The 21876-nt window shown below is 39.4% G+C and overlaps 1 protein-coding gene across 13 annotated transcripts in view; it reads left to right on the plus strand.

Annotated features, from left to right (window-relative positions):
- LOC122561155 (transducin-like enhancer protein 4) overlaps window positions 1-21876 on the plus strand; it is a 210615-nt gene that overhangs the window by 65904 nt on the left and 122835 nt on the right. For 5 of the 13 annotated variants that reach the window (XM_043712648.1, XM_043712657.1, XM_043712682.1 and 2 more), the window contains 2 exons: window positions 3008-3070; window positions 6157-6261. In XM_043712648.1, the coding sequence (XP_043568583.1) occupies window positions 3008-3070; window positions 6157-6261 (168 nt within the window). The remainder of the gene's footprint in view (window positions 1-3007; window positions 3071-6156; window positions 6262-21876) is intronic. The other 8 variants (XM_043712664.1, XM_043712673.1, XM_043712699.1 and 5 more) reach the window with 2 other exon arrangements.

Here is a 21876-nt window from a genome sequence, read left to right on the forward strand (position 1 = left end):
AGCCACGAAACGACACGACCAGCTATCCTTAGTAGCCACACACGCAGATGACAAGCAACATGAATTCGACTGGGACAACACTACCATTATAGGGCAAGCCAAACAGAGAACAGCCAGGGAATTCCTAGAGGCATGGCACTCACCCACAGATTCAATCAATTAAGCACATCGACCTGGACCAATATACCGGCCACTGCAGCGGACAGCTGGAACTGACAACCGGACGCGGCAGGTACAAATCACTATAAATGCCGGAAGAAACATCACAGAAGTGCTTCACAGGAGGCTCCCAAGCACTGAGGATGTCACCTAGACAGGGGACGAAACGTCTGCAACACAAATTCCCAGTTCGGCGAACTGAATCTATCTCATTTAGCTCACTGATAGTGTCACACAACATGGAGAGAATCCTCAATGTGAAGATGAAACTGTCCATAAGGACCCAGCAATGGTCATACTGTCATGGACAGATATGTCTATGCCAAGTAGTTTGGTGAGGGAGAAATTAAAGAGGTTCCTTCTTTTATATTCATTGTCTTGGCAACTGCCACTAACCTAGCATTGTCCTAATTTTCCACTTATAACCTCAGGACTCAGCCACCTCAAATCGGTAATCATGCTACCAAGCTAATCTTGGGGTGATGGATGTTGAAGTCCCCAGCCTATACTGTATTCTGTGGTCTTAGCATCCTCAGTGCTGGTTCCTAACTATTTTTAGAAGAGCATATGTTTATCACTGGAAAAGGGCAGTAGATTGTAATTAACATGAAATTCCTTTGCCCTTTTTAATCTGATGCCATGCTATTAGACTTGATGGGGTCCAGAACTGATATTGAGAACTCAGAGGGTGGCTTCCTCCTGACTATACTATCAATGTTCTGTTACCTCTTTACTGGTGGGACAGTAAGTCGCCAGGGATGGTGATGGAGGAGTACATGAACATAATATTATTCCAAATAGCAAAGGAAAAGATGAGAACATTTTTTTGATATGACAGTTTATTGGAATTTGACTTTCTTGAAGTATGGTAAAGTTGCCACAGTCTTACCAGACCATACAGCTGCTCTGCCTTTAGCGAGAGATAACTGATGGTAGTTTAATCTGAGGGTAACCATACCTCAGGTGAGGGAAGATCTTGAGAAGGAGAGTCTTTCAAGGTAATCTCAGCTGGTGTGGGAATTGAATCCATGCAATTGGCATTACTCTACATCGCAAGCTGGTCACCCAGCCAACTGAGCTAACAGACCAAGAATATGAGTGAAATATTATCATGTAATTTGACAAGAAATTGGATAATTATTTCCAATGACAGAACGCCTATCCCTGTAATCTCGATATCTGGGGAGATTACAGGGAAAGGAAGGGAAAATGGGATTATAGTAAATGCCTCCTATTGAAGAATCAGCACAGGCTTTAATTTATGATTTAGCAACTACAAAGTAGTGATATAATAAAGGGGTTCTAATGATAGCCTAATCTGGAAAGCAAAGTTCAAAGGTTAGTTCACCTGAAATCATGTATTAGCTTACAACTTTAACATCACTCCAGGATACTTTTTGTCTTAGTTAGTAGTGCATGTTTGGAAAATGAGATGGCATTATTGTACTTTACTCGCTACAGTATTGTGTGATGTGATATACCTGATGTGTGAACTTGAAAAGTCCTAGTCAGCTGTAGTACCTGTGTAACGTTTTGTACTTGCATTTAGCCAATGAGTAAGATTTTTAAAGCTATTTGAGGCATAATATTGAAGTATTAGTGGTTTTGTTGGGAGCATAATGTGAAACTCTTGTGCATATGGGTTTCTCCATATCTGGGGAGATGTTTTCTCTAGATGTTTGAAATGAGCTTATTCTGATACTTAGGATAAGTCATCCTCCCTGATTTTGCTTATTGTCTGCTGTAATCTTAAAGAAAAATAGGTGGACCATTTCAATCTTATCCAGATGTGTAGAATGTTTGTATTCAGCCAAATGATCAAAATCACATGCACTTTATTGATCTGATGATGAAAGTTAAGTTTTCTGTAACTTGTGAATTCCTTTTTTAAAATCTGATTGTTTGTTACATGTAAATGCACAGGAGCCTCATAAGTTCAGAAAGAAAACAAAACACGTTAACTCCTTTTGTGGGAGTTAGGCAGCTAGCAGTGTCACACATGGTTAGCACATTGAGAAAGAAACAACAAGCAGTGATTTGGTTAAAAGGCACTGGGATTCCAATGACATTATAGAGTTATTTCATTCACAGTATTTAGCTAGTGTCCTCTTGCTCCCCTAAAAGATTCCTTGGACCATGGAAGAGTGAATCTGGGCTGGGAAGGCAGGGTTACAATTGTTTGTATTGTTTGACTGAAAAATTAAACAGAATAAAACTCTCTAGTTAGTAGGTTTAGAACTGCTGTTTCCAAACTCTTGCAGAAGAAAAATGCTCCCTAATACATGCTTTATTTAATTATTTATAGAATCTCAGAATAGTGACAACACTGCAGGAAGTCGTTTGACTCATTTTATCTTTGCTGGCTCTCTGTAAGAGCAACTCTACTCCATTGCTGTTTTCCCCCCCCCCGCCCATGGTTGTTCACTTTTTTTCTCTTGAGTACTTATCCAATTACTTTTTGAAAACTCCTTTAGTAACTGCTCCTGTTCCACTCTCAGCTACTGCAGTCCATATCCTTAGAAGGAATAGAAGTTGTATAATAGGGTGAAAGCAATCACATTTGATATAAACCATATGCATGTATTTTACCAGTAAATAAGTATATTCTCACTTAACCTAATTTTGCTGATTCTTCACTCCTTATTGATCCAAATGTTACCTTGAGAAAAAGTTTTATTTCATTTTATTTTTAATTGGTGCCAGCTATCTCGCCATGTAACATAAGCAGCTAAATTTGTTACTGTTCTGTAGGCTAGTTTGCTGCAACAAGAAAATAGTTATTACTTTATGTATTGGAATAATGATTGCACTAATGACAAAAAAAAACCTGGTTATTGTTTTGTTTCAGGCTGAGATTGTCAAGAGACTAAATGCCATTTGCGCCCAAGTCATTCCTTTCCTGTCTCAGGAGGTAAGCTACTCTTAATATTACATATTTGTGATTCTGCTAATGTAGCTGTTACTTGGCTTCCTGAAAGTGAATATATCTTATTTTTGATGCATTTTCCTTGCTTAGTTCAAAGTCCAGATGATATCGAAGGAATAAACTTCCAACTAGATGTCTCTTCCTTTTATTTGTATTATAAATCTTAAAGAATTTGCTGTTTTGGGTGAACCAGAACTCAAAACTCTTGTATGTGTTGAGCTGTTTTCAGACCAACATAGATGGTAAAATCAAATTCATTTTAAGCTACTTATTGCTTTCAATGGCATAATCTTACACATAAAGGGGTCTGTTTATTGTAATATGTATCAAGTGTACACAATTTGCAGATATGTATTCTTCATGCTTCCTTCCTAAAATTGGGTGTTGATAACTTTTCTAATTGTGCAAGGTTTATTTGTAGATATCTTTGATCAATCAGTTCAGACATGTTATGATACACCTTGAGAGCAGGTGGGACTTGAATCCAGACTTTGCAGTTCAGAAGTAGGGACACTACCACTGTGCCATGACTATTAAAACCCTCAATAACTTCATGCTGTAATGCTGAGATGAGCTTTCAATTGCAGGTTAATTAATTAACTTTAAATTATGTGGGCAATACAGTCGCTCAGTAGTGCCTCACAGCACCAGGGACCTGGGTTCAATTCTAGCCTTGGGTGACTGTGTGGAGCTCTCCCTGTGTCTGCATGGGTTTCACCTGGGTTCTCCAGTTTCCTCCCATGATCCAAAGATGTTCATGTTAGGTGGATTGGCCATGCTAAATTTCCCTATGATATGCTATCTAAATGAGTTAGCCATGGTAAATGCAGAGTTACAGGTCTTCGGAGGGTGAGTGCAGACTCGATGGTCCAAATGGCCTCTTTCTGCACGGTTGTGATTCTGTGATTCATTTCAGCTCACAGGATGGGACTTGGACCAATTTTCCCAGAGTATTGACTTGGCCCTCTGGCTTACTAGCCCGGTGACACCAGTTACACTACACCAGTACCATCACAGCACTGTCATCCCACACGATTTGTGTATAAATGTAAACATGGAGATTTAGTGGTTTGCTTGCAGTGTTAACGGGACTTAATATTGCACTTCCAACGTATCATATGTGTAATTAAAAAATACTGCTTCAAATTAAAATGTTTGCCTTCAAAAAAAAAGAGTCCAACAGGAATTGGGTCAAGTAAGCTTGTTGTGTTAGTGAAGAAGCCACTGATACTGAAGAGTGGCTGTCTTGTACCTGTGATATAAAATTGCAAAAATATTGTGAATCAAGTCTTGCAGTCTTCGGTCATTGTGAGACAAAATATGTGATTGAAGACACACATTGGAAATCCTGAGAGGGGGACTAACATGGGAATCACTTCAGAGATTTAATTTCCAATTGGCAATTCCTGAAGGTCCTGCGTGAATGTTTATGACTGAATTGAGGTGGAGACTTCAGACTGTTCCACAATAGTTACCTGGATAATTAGTCACAAAATGTTAGATAAATAAAAATCTAGTGCAGGAACATATTTGACCCTCAATGAATTAATGAATTGACATCTCGACCCCATCTGACGATCTCCTATCGCTCCCTGACCATTGATCCCTACTACCTGACTACCCCTTGATCCATCCCAACTATCTGATAAATCAGCCACCTGCCCCCTACATGACTATCCAATTCACTTACTTTACCAACTCAGCCATCTACTGTCTTACCCATTCACCAACTCACCCACTCTGCTATTCATCCATTTACCCATTCATACCCTAATCAGTAATATTTGAAGACTGAACCTTTAAACCCATTCTGTGGCAGTTAGTTGCACCAAAAAGTGATATATCCTGTCTTCTTCAACTTTATTTCGCTCCAACAAAATTCCCCAAGGCACACTCTGGTTGAGTGTTTCAGGTTTAGAAGGATCTGGGCCAAATGCAAGCAAGTGGGACTAGTTTAGACTGGGAAACTTGGTCGGCATGATCGAGTTGGACAAAAGGAGTAGTTTTCCATGTTGTATAACACTATGACTATGTCTCTATTAGGAAATCCTGGAAATAGTGGTCACAGTTCAGGGAGTTTTCAAGTGCAATGGCAATTCACTCAGGATTGCCGCTGCTTGGAATAGTTAGATCTGTAAGCTGTGAATTACTTTGCGGAATATGATGAGAAAATAAGGCCAAACTTTTACTCGTTTGAAACCCATTCACTTATACAGTAAAATTTGGGTCACAAGGCACTAAATGAATTACATGTATAATCTACCTTGTAGATTAACTATTATAACAGTGTGTCTTTTCATTCTGAAGGATTCTTCTTTCATCTTATGGTTGGATTCTTCATTATATCCTGCCAGTAGATTTTAATGAATCTGCTAATTGTCAGGGAACTTGATGGTGTATGTTTAGTGGGTGCCTCAGCTGTTTGATATCTTTCAGTTTGGATAATTGCTGCAGGAAGTGATGGAAACATTGAAATATATTTTTGAGCTCCACCTTGTTATACCTGTATTTTGTGTACTTTTTTCTTGTAAATTGTGAAAGCTAGTGAATAACTTTTTTGAGGGTGGCATAATGCACTGGATTCTCCATGTGTAAGTCTTTATAGGTTTATGAAGAGCACATTATCTTAATGTATTTATTAGAAGTTTGCAAATATTCAAGATACTTGAACTTATCATTTAAGTTCAAACAGTGTTTTATAATAATAATTTATTTATACTCCTCAGTACATAATGTTACATTTCATGTATGGTTGTCAATCCATTGGATTTTTTTCTATAAAGAAGTCAATTTTTTTCAACCTAAGATGCAAGGACAGTTTTAGTAATCACATAACTAATTGACTTGTAGTTCTCTGTTGTGCACTTTAAACCATTTAACTAATTCAAGTTTTGAATTGCTGTCATAAGAAAGTCTTAGAGAAGGGATTGGATTGAGCAGTTCAATATGCTCTGTGAACATTACATACATCATTGACCAATGAGGTTTTTCACTCTTAGGTTTAAGAATGACTTAATGCTACAGAATGCAAATGAAACTGACATTATTTGCTTTCTGAAATTCACTTTCAGCACCAACAGCAAGTGGTGCAGGCAGTGGAGCGGGCCAAGCAAGTGACCATGGCTGAGCTAAACGCCATCATCGGGGTACGTGGTCTTCAAAGTCTGCCCCTTACAGTGTGTATACCCATTTTATTACTCTCCTTACCACTGCTGGAGCCAGTTTAACAATTAAAATGAGGGAGATCACATGCAAAGGGATCCATTACCTTTAATTTTAATTTTAACTTAAAGATACAGGCATAAATTATTGCTCAATTCAATCTAGCTATTATTGTTGAATTTTGTGTGTTATAAATTCAAGTCCTAACTTATGTTAGGAAGGGAAAAATAAAAATTAATGAATGTTTAGGTGTGCAATTATACATTTTAAAAAAAATTGGCTGTCATTCACATGAGAGTTAAAATGTTGTGAAATCTTCTGTGCTGCATAAACATCCTAATGTTCTCCCAGTGATTGAGTCAGAGGGCTCTGGGCAGTTTAGTTTTTCCAAAAAAGCCAAACAAAAATTGAAATTCTGATAATCAGCTGAACTTTTTATAAAATGGAAGTGAAAAGTATTAAGTTTTATCTGTTGCTACTGCTGGTATGATATGTGCAAGTCTGGTGAGATTTTAATCATTGCCATATCATTAGACATGCAGAGATGATCTGTTATTAGCTTTTTGTACTGCTTTTAATGTTAATTGTTTGAGAGATATCTTGAACTATTTCATGTCAGACCCACTTAATTTCTTCAGTTTATAATATTGATCCATCTATCGGTGCAGATTGCATACAATAATCATATTCCTCCAGTAAAATGTGTAACCAACTCGCCACCATTGCTTCCAACAGTTCTAAATAACCTATTTTCAACCAATCATTGAAAGAAATGTTAATGACATATCATTTTTCACTTTTCAAAGTTAGTGCCTAGTCATTATATTAGTCTTGCAAAACTCTTATGCTGCAATAAGGTTTATCAATCCCTTGAGAAATTGAAATGTGAAGGGATAATAATGATTTCTTAAGGTGATTAATGAGGATGTGCGAGAATCTTGTGTACCTTCTGAAAAGACTCCTAAAATAACCAAGAAATAAAAAAAAAGCATGACATAATGGCGCAGGGAGTATAAATGGTCACCATCCAGCGAAAGGCTATTGCTGTTGTGTTTTACTGTTGCAGTGAGGTAAAGCTCAGAAATGGAACCTTAATTTACACAATATGACATTTGGCCAAGTATTCAGTTTCGAGCAATTGCTTCACAACCTTTTTGTGATTTCGTAATGTAACTGATTTTAGCCTAAACTCCTGATTTCCAACGGAAAATTAGCAGATTGGCAGAACCTTTAGGAAATGGTTGACATTTCACCTGGTATTCAACTGGTCCACTGGTGTTCAACCTTATTGTCCAAAATTGGAGAGTCTTTATTTATTTGGTGCTTTGAGTTGTAGCAATTTCCTTTTTAAATTAGGTTCATCCTTTGCCCCTACAGAAATCTTATTGAGTACTAATCTTTAAAAAATACATGTTTTATAAGGAAATATCAATTATTTAAACTAAATTATTGATAAAAATATTTAAAATGGAATAAATAGACTAAGTATTTCATTTTCCCACTGAAGCATAACTTTGCTCAAACATGCAATGAATGAGGCAAACTATTTTTCTTTTTCATTTTCAACCTCTCCTAAAATCCATTAATTAATGTAGCTGTAACTACAACACAACTAGACAATGAAGCTTCCATCTTTTAATCCACACGTTTGATGTTCTTCGCAATGAAGCCAGTTATACAAAAGTGCTAATAAAACTGTCTATGCTAAAATAACATATAAAAAATTATTTTATCTCTATGGTAATCTCCTTCTCATGTAACTGTGCAGCTGGTTCTAGCAATTATGTTTTATAAAATTTTATTTGGATTAACTTGCTATGTAGCAATTTTTCTCTCGTGTTGTCTGTGAAGATTTCTGTTTTTTTTTTCAATGTATCAAATACAGTTTGAAATGGTAATTATTCCATTTGGTTTGATTAAAATTCAAATCACTGAGTGAAGATGTAGATAAGGGTCACTGAATAATCAATCTGAAGTGTAGGTAGTACTTCAGTTTTTTGGCTTTGTAAAATAGGAAATTGGAGCCCTCTGATTGGAACTGATAGTGGCTTTAGATGTGACTTGATTGCTAGTTGTTTTTTAATGGGCTACTTTAAGAGCTATTTGGAGCTTGGACAACTACATGGAAGATATTGGCAGTTAATTAGATGAAATAAAATAGAAGAGTGACCTTCATTTCCTGCTAAAGGCCTTTCACAAAGTGGGATGAAACTAAGTCAGTCATGAAAAATTGTGAATTATGTTTATTCTGAGTCTTTCATGCTTCAGTTCTCAGAATTGGGGTTGAATACACTGTGCAGTTATGTTTATGATCCCTTCAAAATCGTGCAATTTATGTATCAGACATTATTAAAAGTCATTATTATGGACTCATGCACGCAAAATCAAAATCTGATGGTTGCAGGAAAACAAAGTAAGGCTTTATAATATACTTCCAAAACTTATATTGAAGAGGGAACTTTTAAAGCTAAGCAAAAGTCTAGCTGCTGGTAATTTTAGATATTGAGTGGATATTTCCAGTCAGAAGGTCATGACTATAGAATCATAATATTGCCTGTGACTTGAATTTGCTGACAATCAGGTAAGTTTTTACTTTTAGCTGATTCATGTCTAGACTAGATGAATGCTGAATAATGATTAACATCGGTTTGGAAGACAAACTTTACTTTGACCTGAAACAAATACAAAATGCTGTAGAAACTCAGGTCTAACAGGATCTGTGAAGACAGAAACCAAGGTATTGCTTTGAATCTGGTGTGACATGTATGAAAGAAGGGCAAGAAACATGAACTCAGTGTCTCTCTTCACAAATGCTGTAAGACCTGATGAATTTCTCCAATATTTTCTGTGTTGTTTCAGATTTACAGCATCAGCAGTATCTTGCTTTTATTTAAGTTTGATCTATTTATAATTTACATTGTGTTTTTATTGATGTATTATGGAAGTACCATACTTACTTAGAGATACCCGATTGTTTGGAAGTTACTTCCTATTTAGAGAAATATGAATCATACATTAGCTATGGGAAAAACCAGCTGAGATTTTCTATTGTATTGCCTAACTCTCAAGGCATGACTCTGTCTCGACTAATGAGAAAGCTCGCTGGAGTGAGCTCCAGTCAGCTTCTTGGCACAGTTTTTGGTAAATCACATATGTGAACCGTCACACCTCACTAGAAGCTGCCAGCCAATCGGAGATTGACAGGTTCTTGATTTTAGACATTATCGCTGGAGGCTTGATCTTCATGGGATTCAATGGTGAGAAGGTAAGTCTTTTTCTTTCGTGTCTCTTAGGGTAGGGATTACTGGGAGAGGCCAGGGGCTCAGTGAGTGCTAGAGGCATGGGTCACAATGGACCTCTTTGCCCAGCATTTCATTGCTGATGTAGGACGAGGGCGAGACAACTGGTGGTGGTTTAAGTTTTGTGTGACTATGCATCAAGCGAGGGGCGCGGTTGAGAAGGCAGGACCTTCATGGTGATCTCAGCCAGTGCAGGGATTGAACCCGCACTGTGCACTTTTGGCATTACTCTGATGTAGCGAGTATCTATCTAGGACTAACTCTTCAATTATTTGCTCATCCTACCACCTTTCTTTTTACCTCCAGTGAGGGGAAGATTGTGCTTATAGTTTCAATGAGCAGTCACTGAAATTTGATCATTTCTACAGCAATGGATCTATCTCACCTGTCCATTCTATAGTGTACTATACAAGTGGAACTGGAACAAATCTCTCCGATATTAGAATGCAAAGAAAAAAGAAACAGTAATTTGGCTTCTAGAGAAAAATGCAGGAGTTATGGAGATACTTTGGCGAGGAAATGCTTATTATGTAATGGGATGAACACAGGAAACAAGTTACCCCTATTGTAAAACCCTGGGCCCTAGTTCTGAACTCATCCACAACAGGAAACGCCATTTCCATTTTAGCCTTGTCAAGATCATTTAGAATCTTATAAACATTATCAGATTACCTCTTGCTCTTCTAAACTCCAATGAAAATCAGTCCAGCCTGTACAAGCTTTCTTCATTTCAGGTATCAATCTAATAAATCTCCTCAATCCATTGCTAACATATTTATATCCTCCTTTCATAAGGAAGGCAAGACTGCACATATTTTTCAAAATGTGGTCTCACCAATGCCTTAACAACCTTTTGCGTTCAATACCTCTCTCACTCCATAAGTCACCTTAGTTACATTCTGTACCTACATATTAATATTTTAAACTAGAACATCTAGATGCCTCTGCATCTCAAAATTCTTCACTTGTTCTCTGTTTCTGTTTTTTTCCTTCCTGCTGAAGTAAACAATATCATTTTTTCCCATGTTCTCTACTATCTAGAGGAAAGTTACTCTACTCCCAGAGTACCATTGGGCTGCTTACTCATTTGAGGGCGAGACAACTGGTGGTGGTTTAAGTTTTGTGTGACTATGCATCAAGGGGTGCGGTTGAGAAGGCAGGACCTTCATGGTGATCTCAGCCAGTGCAGTGATTGAACCCGCACTGTGCACTTTTGGCATTACTCTGCAATCCAAATCAGCTCTCTAGCAAACTGGAAAATCCAATCTCCAGGTACACTGCTGACCATGCAATTAACCAATCTATATCTGTTTGCAACCTTATGATGTTCTCTTGACAACATACGTTCCTATTTACTTTGTGTCCTCTGCAAAGTTAGTAACTATATCTTCATTTCCCCTCATTTAAGTCATTGATATAAAGTGTTAAAGGTTGAGAGCCCAGGAAGGACACTTGCAGACCACCATTCACTACATTCTGCCAATCAGAAAAAGACCCATTTATCATGACTCTATTTTCTGGAACTATGAGATAAAGAAGCAGAATTACGCTATTCAGCTCATTTGAGTCTGCTCCACCATTCAATCATGGCTGATATGTTTCTCAACCCCACTCTCCTGCCTTCTCCCTGCAACCCGAGATCTTCTTACCAATCATGAACCTATCTATCTCTGTCTTAAATGTATTCACTGACTTGACTGCCACAGCACGCTGTGACAATGAGTTCTGCAGATTAATCACTGAAGCAATTCCTTCTCCTCCTCAGTTCTGAAAGGTTATCTCTTCACTCTGAAGTTGTGCCCTTGGGTCCTAGTCTCTCCTACTAGTGGAAACATCTTCTCATGTCCACTCTATCCAAGCCTTTCAGTATTCAATCAGATCCACCATCATCCTTCTAACCTCTATTGAGTACAGATCCACAGTCCTCAACTGCTCCTTGAATGACAATCCCATAATCTCTGGGACCATTCTTGAAAACCTCCTCTGGACACTTTTTTCAAGGCCAGCATGTCCGTCCTTAGGTATGGGGCCCAGAACTGCTCACAATGTTTTAAATGTTCTCATCAGTACATCCCTGTTCTTGTATTCTAGCCCTTTCAAAATACATGCTAACATTGCATTTACTTTCCTAATTGCTAACTGAATCTGTATGTTCACCTTCAGAGAATCCTGAACTAGAATTCCTCAGTTCTTTTGTGCTTCGGATTTCTGAAGCCTTCCTCCATTTAGAAAATTGTCTACTCTATTCTTCCTACCAAAGTGCATAACCTCACACTTTCCCACATTGTATTCTATCTGTCACTTCTTTGACCACTCTCCCAGCCTGTACAATTCCTTCTGCAGCCTCCCCACTTCAACACGGGTGGCATGGTGGCTCAGTGGCTAGCACTGCTGCCTCAGTGCCAGGGACCCTGATTTGATTCCAGATTCTGGCAACTGTGTGAAGTTTGTGCATTCTCCTTGTCTGCCTGGGTTTCCTCCAGGTGCTCTAGTTTCCTCCCACAACCAAAGCTGTGCAGGTGAGGTGAATTGGCCATGCTAAATTGCCCATAGTGTTCAGGGGTGTGTAGATTAGATGCATTAGTTAGAGGTAAATGTACAATAATAGGATAGGGGAATGGGTCTGGGTGGGTTACTCTTCGGAGGGTCAGTGTAGACTTGGGCGAAATGGCCTGTTTCCATACAGTTGGGATTCTACGATTCGATGACTCTGTGACTACTTGTCTTTCAACATATCTATGTGTCATCTGCAAACTTGGCAACAATGCCCTTAGTTCCTTCGCTAACTCTTGATTTCTCTCCACAGATGCTGCCTGACTTGTTGCGTTTTTCCAGCAATTTCTATTTTTGTTTTCTCTCAGTTCCTAATTCCAGATCATTAATGTATAACATGAATAGTTATGGTCACAACACTAACCCTCTTAGAACTCCACTAGTCATTGGTACTTTAGCCAATCTTCAATGTAGTGTAGTTTTTAACCCCTTACACCATGTGCTTCTACTTCTCACAATAAACTTTTTATGTGACACTTTTTCTCAAATATCTCTTGGAAATCCAAGTAAGGCACATCAATGGACTTTCCCTATCGATATCAGCTGTTACTCCTTCAGAGAATTCCAATAAATTGGTGTCATGATTTCCCTTTCTGAGACCCATGCTGACACTTCCCAATTACCAAGAGTTTTTCCAAGTCCCAACTATAACCTCGTTTATTATCAATTTTAATACCATGGCCTCAACAGACATTAAGCTAACTGGCTGGTAGTTTCTTGTTTTCTGATCCCCTCTCTCAAATGGAAGAGTTCTAATTGTTACTTTCCCATCTGATGGAATATTTGCAGAAGCAAAGACATTTTGGAAAATTAACACTGGTGCATCTGGTACTTGATTAGCAACCTCTTTTAACACCCTATGGTGAAGTCCATCAGGACTCAGGCTCGTCAGCCCACAGTTCGATCAGTTTGCTGATTAATACTTCCCTGGTTTATTGTAATTTCACCAAGTTCCCCTCTTCCTTCATGTTCCAGATTTAGAGCCATTACTTGGATGTTTTGATTCTTATTAAGTGAAGACAGAAGCAAAATATTCATTCATTTCATTCACCATTTCCTTATTGTTTGTTATTAGTGTAGTTCCCTATTCTCACTCTGTTTAAGATCCAACACTCACTTTACTTACACTTTCTTAGATACCTGTAGATATGCTTGTTCTCCGCTTTTGTTTCTTACCAGCTTCCTCTCCTCTTATCCTGTAATTTATTACTCATGATAGCCTTTCAATAATTTTCTGTCCTTTCTTTACATTCTGACTAGTCATTTGACGAGCTGCTCACCTTTGTGCAAGTGTTTAATTTTTCTTAAATTTGATGTTTTCCTCCATTGTTGGTGAGACTCCATTGGAAATTTGCTTTAAAATATTATATTCTGAAATATCCCTTTAAATGTCTGCCATTGCTTCTTTATTGATCTATCCCCTAGCCTCGTATTTCACTTCACTTCAGCTAGTTCAACATCCATACCCACGTATTTGTTCTTACTTAAGATTAACACACTAGTCTTCGACCCATTTTTCTACCTTTCAAACTGAATGTAAAATCCAATCAAATTGTGGTCACCACAGCCTAGAGATGCCTTTTCCTCTGAGGTAACTAATTAATCCTGTCTTATTGCATAATGCCGAATCTGTTCTCTTGTTGTTTCCAGACCATGCTGCTTTAAGAGGTTATCTCAAAAACATTCTATGAACTCCTCATCCATGCTATGATTACCAATCTGTTTCTTTCAGTTTATTTTTAGATTAAGATCACCCATGATTATTACCATGCCTTTATCACAAACACCCAATATTTCTCCTTGTGGTACTCGGTTCCACATTGTAGTTTCTGTTAGCCTATAGATCACTCCCATTAGTGATTTATTTTCCTACTATTCCTCATCTGCACACAAACCTGTTCTACGTCCTGCTCTCCTGAACCAAGGTCATCTTGGAACCACTGTTGTGTCCAAGGCACTGGAACTAGTAACGGTATACACAACTCTCTCAACCTTGCAATGTCCTCCTTACTAAGACAGGAGGGTTTTGCAATATTTGTGAGAGTTGTCCCACAGACTAGTCACGCAATAGGTTGACTGCCATTCTCACAGAATCATATGGAGGAAGGCAATGCCTTTTGCTGGATTGGTAATTCAGAGATCCCTATTTATTCTTAGCTTGAGGGTACAAATTCTGGCACTGCAGTTGCATTCAATATTATCTGGAATTAGGAGTCAAATGATAGCCAATAAACCATTGTTACGTGTAACAAAACTCATCTGCTTCACAAATATCTTTAAGGAAGGAAAACTACCATCCTCCCTTCGTCTGGCCTAGATTGACCCACCAAGTTATTCAGTTGTATCAACTGCAAGAAGGTCTTTAAAAAAAAAGGAACTAGATGGACAACCGGGCATCGACTCAGACACTCGAAATGGCTCTGCAAAGTCCTACCTGAGGTCTAGTGCCAAAACTGTCTCTCAAACTAGTCAGGCAACAGCCTGACATAGTCATAATCATGGAATCATAACCTGACAGACGACATCCCTGATGCCACTGACAGTTTTCCTAAATGTATCGGCCCCATTAGCAGGGCAAACCCACCAAAGGAAGTGGCAGAGCAGGGTACAGTTTGGAGGGAGTTGCTTTGGAAGTTAACATTATCTTCGGATTCTTTGAAATCTCATTCATATCAAAAATGGGCAAGGAAAATGCTTCCTAATTACCACATACTGCACCCCTCGGCTGATAAATCAACACTCCCGTTTTGAATGACACTTGGAGAAAACACTGAGGGTGGCAAGGATGTAACATATGGGTTGGGGCATCTCAGTGACCATTACCAAAAATAGCTTGGCAGCAATACTACTGACTGAGCTGTCAACCCCATAATGTCATAGCTCCTAGGATACGACTGAGAGGGTGGTGAGGGGGACCAGCGAAAGAGCAAAACCATACTTGACCCAGTCCTAACAAATCTGCCTGTTGCAGATACATTTGTCCATGACAGTATTGACAAGAATGTGGAGGCAGAGACCCATCTTCAAATTGAGAATACCCTAAATTATGTTGCGTGGCACTGTCAAGATGCTAAATGGAATCAATATTAACAAATCTATCTATGCTATATTTGATCTCAGGTATGGGGTTGCATAATAGAGTCATGGTTGCAGTGTGCAACCCTTGTCTCCCTGCAGCACTCCTTATAAAACATTCAGCCTTTGAAATGGAACGGTATCTGAGAGTTCTCAACGATATAGGTATCATGACAGGTCCCAGGATACTGGCGTAGACTTCTAAGATGCGGCACCGATGACCACAGATGACTTTATATCGGCCTAATGGGACATTTTTCTACTGAACAATGCAGCTTTGTTATGGTGTGGTGCTCTCAATGTGCCTGTCACATAGGGGAAGCCAGCTACGTTGGCAAAGCCTACTGCATGGGCTGCAGCACTGACCTCGTCATGGGGAATATGAGATGAAGCAGTGTGATCCTTCCCGAATTGCATCGGTAATGGTCTTGCTGCAATCATGGGTTGAGGATTGAGAGATCTCGCACAGGTCCCCAGTGGCTGCTTCCAAGCAGCCAGTAAGTAACATAAAGATTTAGTGCGGCTGTCATCTTGATGGCCATTTGGTCAGAATGTTACACACCCACTGAGGTAATCAGTTCTGCAGTAGCAATAGTCCTCACTCATTTAGAGGAAATGATACTGAGGACGATAACATCTGAGCTTTCTCTACCTTCTCCACATCCTGATGGGACCTTCAGCTGTAGAGTCTTCATGTGGAGGCTGTTGACTGCTACTAATGAACTTATTGACTTATTTGGTCTCCCTCCATTTCTTGTGCAGTGGCCACAGCAACAATAACCCCTGCTCTAGCTGGAAGTATTGGTCACAGTTCCTTTGGGAGAATATCAAAAGAAAGCAACACCTTAGTAATATGAGCAGTCAGCAGCTATGTTTAGATTAGATTACTTACAGTGTGGAAACAGGCCTTTCGGCCCAACAAGTCCACACCGATCCGCCACCCACATTCTCCTATATTTACCCCTTTACCTAATACTACGGGCAATTTAGCATGGCCAATTCACCTGACCTGCACATCTTTGGACTGTGGGAGGAAACCGGAGCACCCGGAGGAAACTCACGCAGACACTGGGAGAATGTGTAAACTCCACACAGTCAGTCGTCTGAGTCCGGAATTGAACCCGGGTCTCTGGCGCTGTGAGGCAGCAGTGCTAACCACTGTGCCACCGTGCCACCCACTATGTCACTTATGTCACGCATAAGTAGTTCAGCATCATTCTCCATACAATGGGACATGGAGGACTCGAGGCAAAAGTGAGGACCGCAGATGCTGGAAATCAGTCCAGATTAGAGTGGTACTGGAAAAGCACAGCCGGTCAGGCAGCATCCGAGGAGCAGGAAAATCGACGTTTTGGGCAAAACCCTTCATCAGGACCCATGGAGGACTCTGACCAGGAGGGTCATGGAATGTCTTGACATGGGTCTTTGATATAGTGAACTTTATTCTGATATATAAAGGATAAGCCATGTCTTGCAAATATAGTAGGAAATTATAGGAAACATTGATGACTTAGCAGCATCCTGACCTTCAACACAACCCAAGAAAAATAGCATTTCATATAAGAGCCAGTTGTCAGGTACTTGTCATCCAAGGTGAGAAGAAATTTCCTCTGTGCACTAGTACAGCCTCCGGGGCCTATGATTGTCCTTGTGAATTCTGTCCTGTGTGGACACTTTTAACCTGAGATTTACTTCTGCCTCACAGATGAGTATAATTCATTTGTAATGTCTAATGGTCACGATTGCTTGTGGTCAGGATTTGTTTTTGATGTAGTTGGTCGTTGTATGCAGTTCGCATGCAGAAATTTGTCATTGCAGACGCCTTCAACCTGGCCTGTAAGTGCCTGGTTAGTACAATTGCCCCTTGTTGTGCTGCATCTCATTCACAATTGGTGCCTGTTCCCTCAAACAGATATCAACGCTTGCAGCTCTCACTCTGGGTATGGTAGCAGCCAAATTTCATTTCCACTGTGCATTTGTTATTCAAATGAGGATGGAAAGTAATGGGTGGTGCTTCAGAGTCCATTGCAGATGCAGCCTCTTAATCTAGATGCCCTTCCAGACCTACGTGTGTTGCATTTGCTGTCAACTATATCAAGTTTCAAGTTTTCAAGGAAAAGATGAATATAGTTCTTGAATGACTCAGCAGGCTGAAGGGCTGAATGACGTATTCCTGCTCCTATTTTCTATGTTTCTATATATCCATTTTCTTACACAACACTTTTTTAACATTTAAGTGCTCATGTCCTCACTTATTTCTGAGCCACAGGCCTGTATCTTAATTATGTCAAACATTTCTTATGAAACCGGGGTTATGGTAATCATTATCCTGTAGTATCCCCTGACTGTGGTCTACACCCCTCTTCATCTTGCAAAGACAGCCTCAACCATTGAGTGACCGGACCCTTGACTGATGTCTGTGTAGCACCCAGCTGCTTTACCACTAGTTCCTAGACTGATTACATTGAACCTGTAAGACTGTTTATGGGCCATTCCCAGGGTGTAATGGTATGGAATCTCTGACCCCGAGTGCCCCAAACAACCAACTGACCATGTTCAAGTCGCTGGGCTGAGATAGGACAGTGCCCTCCATCACAATGCTAGACTTGACTGAACACTGCTTTCTTAGACTTTGAGATATGGCCATTTAGATGAAACATGTCCAGTGTGTTTGCTGCAAAAGCTGTTGTCACATGGTGTAGTTGTAACATTTGATGTAGCATGAAGTTGTACAGCAACGTTTCCACTCCTTGATTGATCTTTGCTCACAAACGTGACAGGCTGCCTGGCTTTGTGTCTGCACCAGAAGATAAAGCAAGTCAGACTCAGTGTGACCCTGTAAATTCTGAATGAGTTTACAATGTACAGTAAAGGGAAGATAAGACAAGGTAGAGATGCTGTGAGCATCCAAGTAGATGCAAAGTGAGGAAGCACCAAGTAAGCAGTTTGAAGAGTCCCACGATGCATCCTGTTGTGATGTACAATAAGTGTGCCTGTCCCAAGTGTGCTAATTGGCCTGGCAGCAGCAGTGTAATGTAAGCTGTTATTGAGCAGCAAAATGCAGTCTTGAAATCATGAAATATAAATGAGTCAGGGATGTGCCATGATGATATGGTGAGGCTAGTGCTTGTCTGATGCCTACTTCTATGGATGACAATGGTAGGCAGCATCTGTCCATGCATGTTACCCTGAGAAATTGAGGAATGTTGGTGAAGATGGAAGTCTGGAGGAGCAAGCAGTAAGTTGGAGTCACCAGGTAACTGTTCTGACTTTCATTTTAGGGATTGGCACTGTCTGGGAACATAGCAGCCTGCATGTAAATAAGGTGAGTTTAGGTAATAATAAGATGTTGATGTACACAATATGCCTCCAACCACTCCCTTATGAGGTTCTTCATCTTGGTTGAAAAATTGGACTTCTTATTTTCTTGATGTTGAAAGTTTTATTTTCTCTTTTTTGCCATATTTTTCCAACTGACTCCCCATTGTCCATCTCATTCAGGGGCTAGAAAAATCATATCCATTGTAATGCTTGATGTAAACAAATACCTTTCTCCTGACTTAGTGTTCTTGCTTTTAATATAATATTCAAAAGATAGATAGACTTCCATTTATATCACATGTTTCACAACTTTAGATATGTAAAGTGCACTATAGCCAGTGAATTACTGCTTTAAAAAAATTAGTCCTCATTGTAATGTTGGAAATTGGGCAGTAATTTAGACAGTTTCCTCCCATAAACAGCATTGAAGGAATGACCAGATAATGTAATTTTTTAGATGTTGGTGACCATTATTAGAGTCATAGAAGTACAGCATGGAAACAGACCCTTCGGTACAACTCGTCCATGTGGACCAGATATCCTAATCTAATCTCGTCCCATTTGCCAGCATTTGGCCTATGTCCCTTTGAAGCCTTCCTATTCATATACCCATCCAGATGCCTTTTAAATGCTGTAATTGTACTAGCCTCCACACTTCCTCTGGTAGCTCATTCTATACACTCACCACTCTCAGCATGAAAAAGTTGTCCCTTAAGTCCCTTTTATATCTTTCCCCTCACCCTAAACCTATGCCCTCTAGTTCTGGACTCCCCCACCTCAGGGAAAAGATCTTATCTATTTATCCTATCCATGCCCCTCGTTGTTTTATAGACCTCACTAAGGTTGCCCCTGAACCTCTAATGTTCCAAGGAAAACAGCCCCAGCCTATTCAGCCTCTCCCTATAGCTCAAATCTTCTAACCTTAGTAACATCCTTGTAAATCTTTTCTGAACCCTTTTCACGTATCACAACATTCTTCCAATAGGAAGGAGACCAGAATTGCACACAAAGTTCCAAAAGTGGCCTAACCAATGTCCTGTACAGCTGTAGCATGACCTCCCAACTCCTATACTCAGTGCTCTGACCAATAAAGGAAAGCATACCAAATGTCTTCTTCACTATCCTATCTGCCTGTGAGCCTAGATTATGAATTGCTGTCTGTTGTAGTTTTTGAATCGTATGTATAACTAATTTTAAATTTGACAGTGATAATCTTGCCAATGGAAGATTTTAAAAAGCTAAACATCTGTTTTGAATTTGTTGGTCATTTCATAAATTTACATTTAAATGATCAGTATTTTAGGCAGTTATTCCCTACAGAAAATTAATGTGAATTTTAGAGAAGCAGCAGCGATTCCGATTGCTTTGTGATTGGGAATGTCAAACACATTTGACAGCTTGAACTGTTAGTGAAAGCTAAGGAAGGAAATTGATTAAAATGTTGATGCTTCAATGGTGATGATGGAGCAGTGCAATTGAACCGTGTCTCTCCTGTGGCTTGAGTAAGGTACAAAATTAAACTAGAATACCTTTGAACTTCCCTCTCTATTGATTAGAGGTAGCATGTAGTGAAGTGATTTAATTGTGTAAACATTATTTTGAGTAATGAACTGTTTTCTGCTGTAGATCTCTCAAGGTTTTTGCTTTAGAATGCTGCAAAATAAATTCACTGAGATGAAACGTACCTTTTAAGATCATTCATTTCACATTAAATTCTGAAGGTTCATTTGAAGCTAACCTTTAATGTGGTTAGTGCTATATGTTGCAGTTGGTTTAGGAGGTCATTCTAAATGGAGAATGTTGAAGTGGATTTGCATTAATGCTGTATATATCAGCCATTAATAGCCATTCAGGGTGTATATTTGACTTAAGATAATTATTTATTAATCCTTGTGTCCATTATTTAGCTTTTTAATTTTTAAAATATTTTTTAAATGACAAGTGAGATTCACTGTTCTTATGCCAGGGAAAACTTTGAATTAAAAAAACCTTACTTGACTTTATATTTCAAGAGGGAGTATATCAATGCTCAACCTAATTCTAACCCCACTTGGAGCTCACTAGCATTGATTTGTAGTTGAGAATGGAACACTCCGCAAGCTAAAGGTCTTTGAGGTTAAATGTGGTGCCCCATTTCTGTCCAACGATCAGCTAGGCTGTTCCTGATCTGTGTAACTTAATGCCCCAAGACATGATGTAGTCAGCATGTCAAGAGCTCAAGGAGGTTACGGCTTCTAATCAGTTAAGAGAAATTCCAGCTAAAATGATCTATTATTCTAGGACAACATTTTTATATCATTCAGCTAGAAGTCATCCATCTTTAATATCATCTTCCAGGATTCTAATGCCTAGAGCTGAAACAGTACCAATTTTATGGTCAGAGTATTTTATTTTTCACAAGGCTGCGTTATATGAATTTTGTGGCTCAGCATAGTTGCCTTGACTTACTTGTCTCTGGAGACATATATTAGGCAGCTTTATATTTAAGAGGTCCTATCAGTATTTATTTCTCATGTTGCTGCTGGATGCTTTCATTACACAATGTTATGCTTAACTCAGACAAAAAATAGTCATTAAAATCAGGATTATCAAAAAGATCTTACTGATCTGATCATATTGAAATTTTCAGTTTCGGTGGAGGCTAGAGCAGGTAAAAGAGATGTTTCCCCTGGGTGGGAGAGGTGGGCTCAGGTGGGGGTGGGGGTGTCTGCAGGTGCTCTAGAATTAGGGGCATAGTTTCAGAATAAGGAGGCAATCATTAAAGATGGCAATTAGGAAGAATTGCTTCTCTGGACTCGTATCTTTGGAATTCTGTATCTGAAAGAGCTATGAAAGCTGAATCATTAAATATATTAAGGGTGGAGACTGACAGATTTTTGAACTGTTATGAGGAACAGAACAGGAAAGGCGAGTTGAGATTAAGATCAGATCAGCCTAGATCATAGTGCACTCATGTTATAATAGGTTTAAGGAACCATATGTAGACAAACAGGAGCTGGAGGAGCACAGCAAGCCAGGCAGGAACAGGAGGTAGAGAAGTCAACATTTCGGATATACCCATTCTTCAGAACCCTACTTGAGTAGGGAAGAAGGGTTCTATCTGAAACGTTGACTTGGCCATCTCTTGATGCTGCCTGGCTTGCTGTGCTCTTCTAGCCTCCTGTTTGTCTACTTTGGATTCCAGCATCTGCAGTTTCTTTTTTGTCTCTAAGGAACCATATGGTCTACTTCTATATATTATGTTCTAATGTCTAATGTATGGGCGGCACGGTGGCACAATGGGCGGCACGGTGGCACAGTGGTTAGCACTGCTGCCTCACAGCGCCAGAGACCCGGGTTCAATTCCCGCCTCAGGCGACTGACTGTGTGGAGTTTGCACGT

This window comes from Chiloscyllium plagiosum, chromosome 2, assembly GCF_004010195.1.
Source record: "Chiloscyllium plagiosum isolate BGI_BamShark_2017 chromosome 2, ASM401019v2, whole genome shotgun sequence".
Taxonomy (NCBI): Eukaryota; Metazoa; Chordata; class Chondrichthyes; order Orectolobiformes; family Hemiscylliidae; genus Chiloscyllium; species Chiloscyllium plagiosum.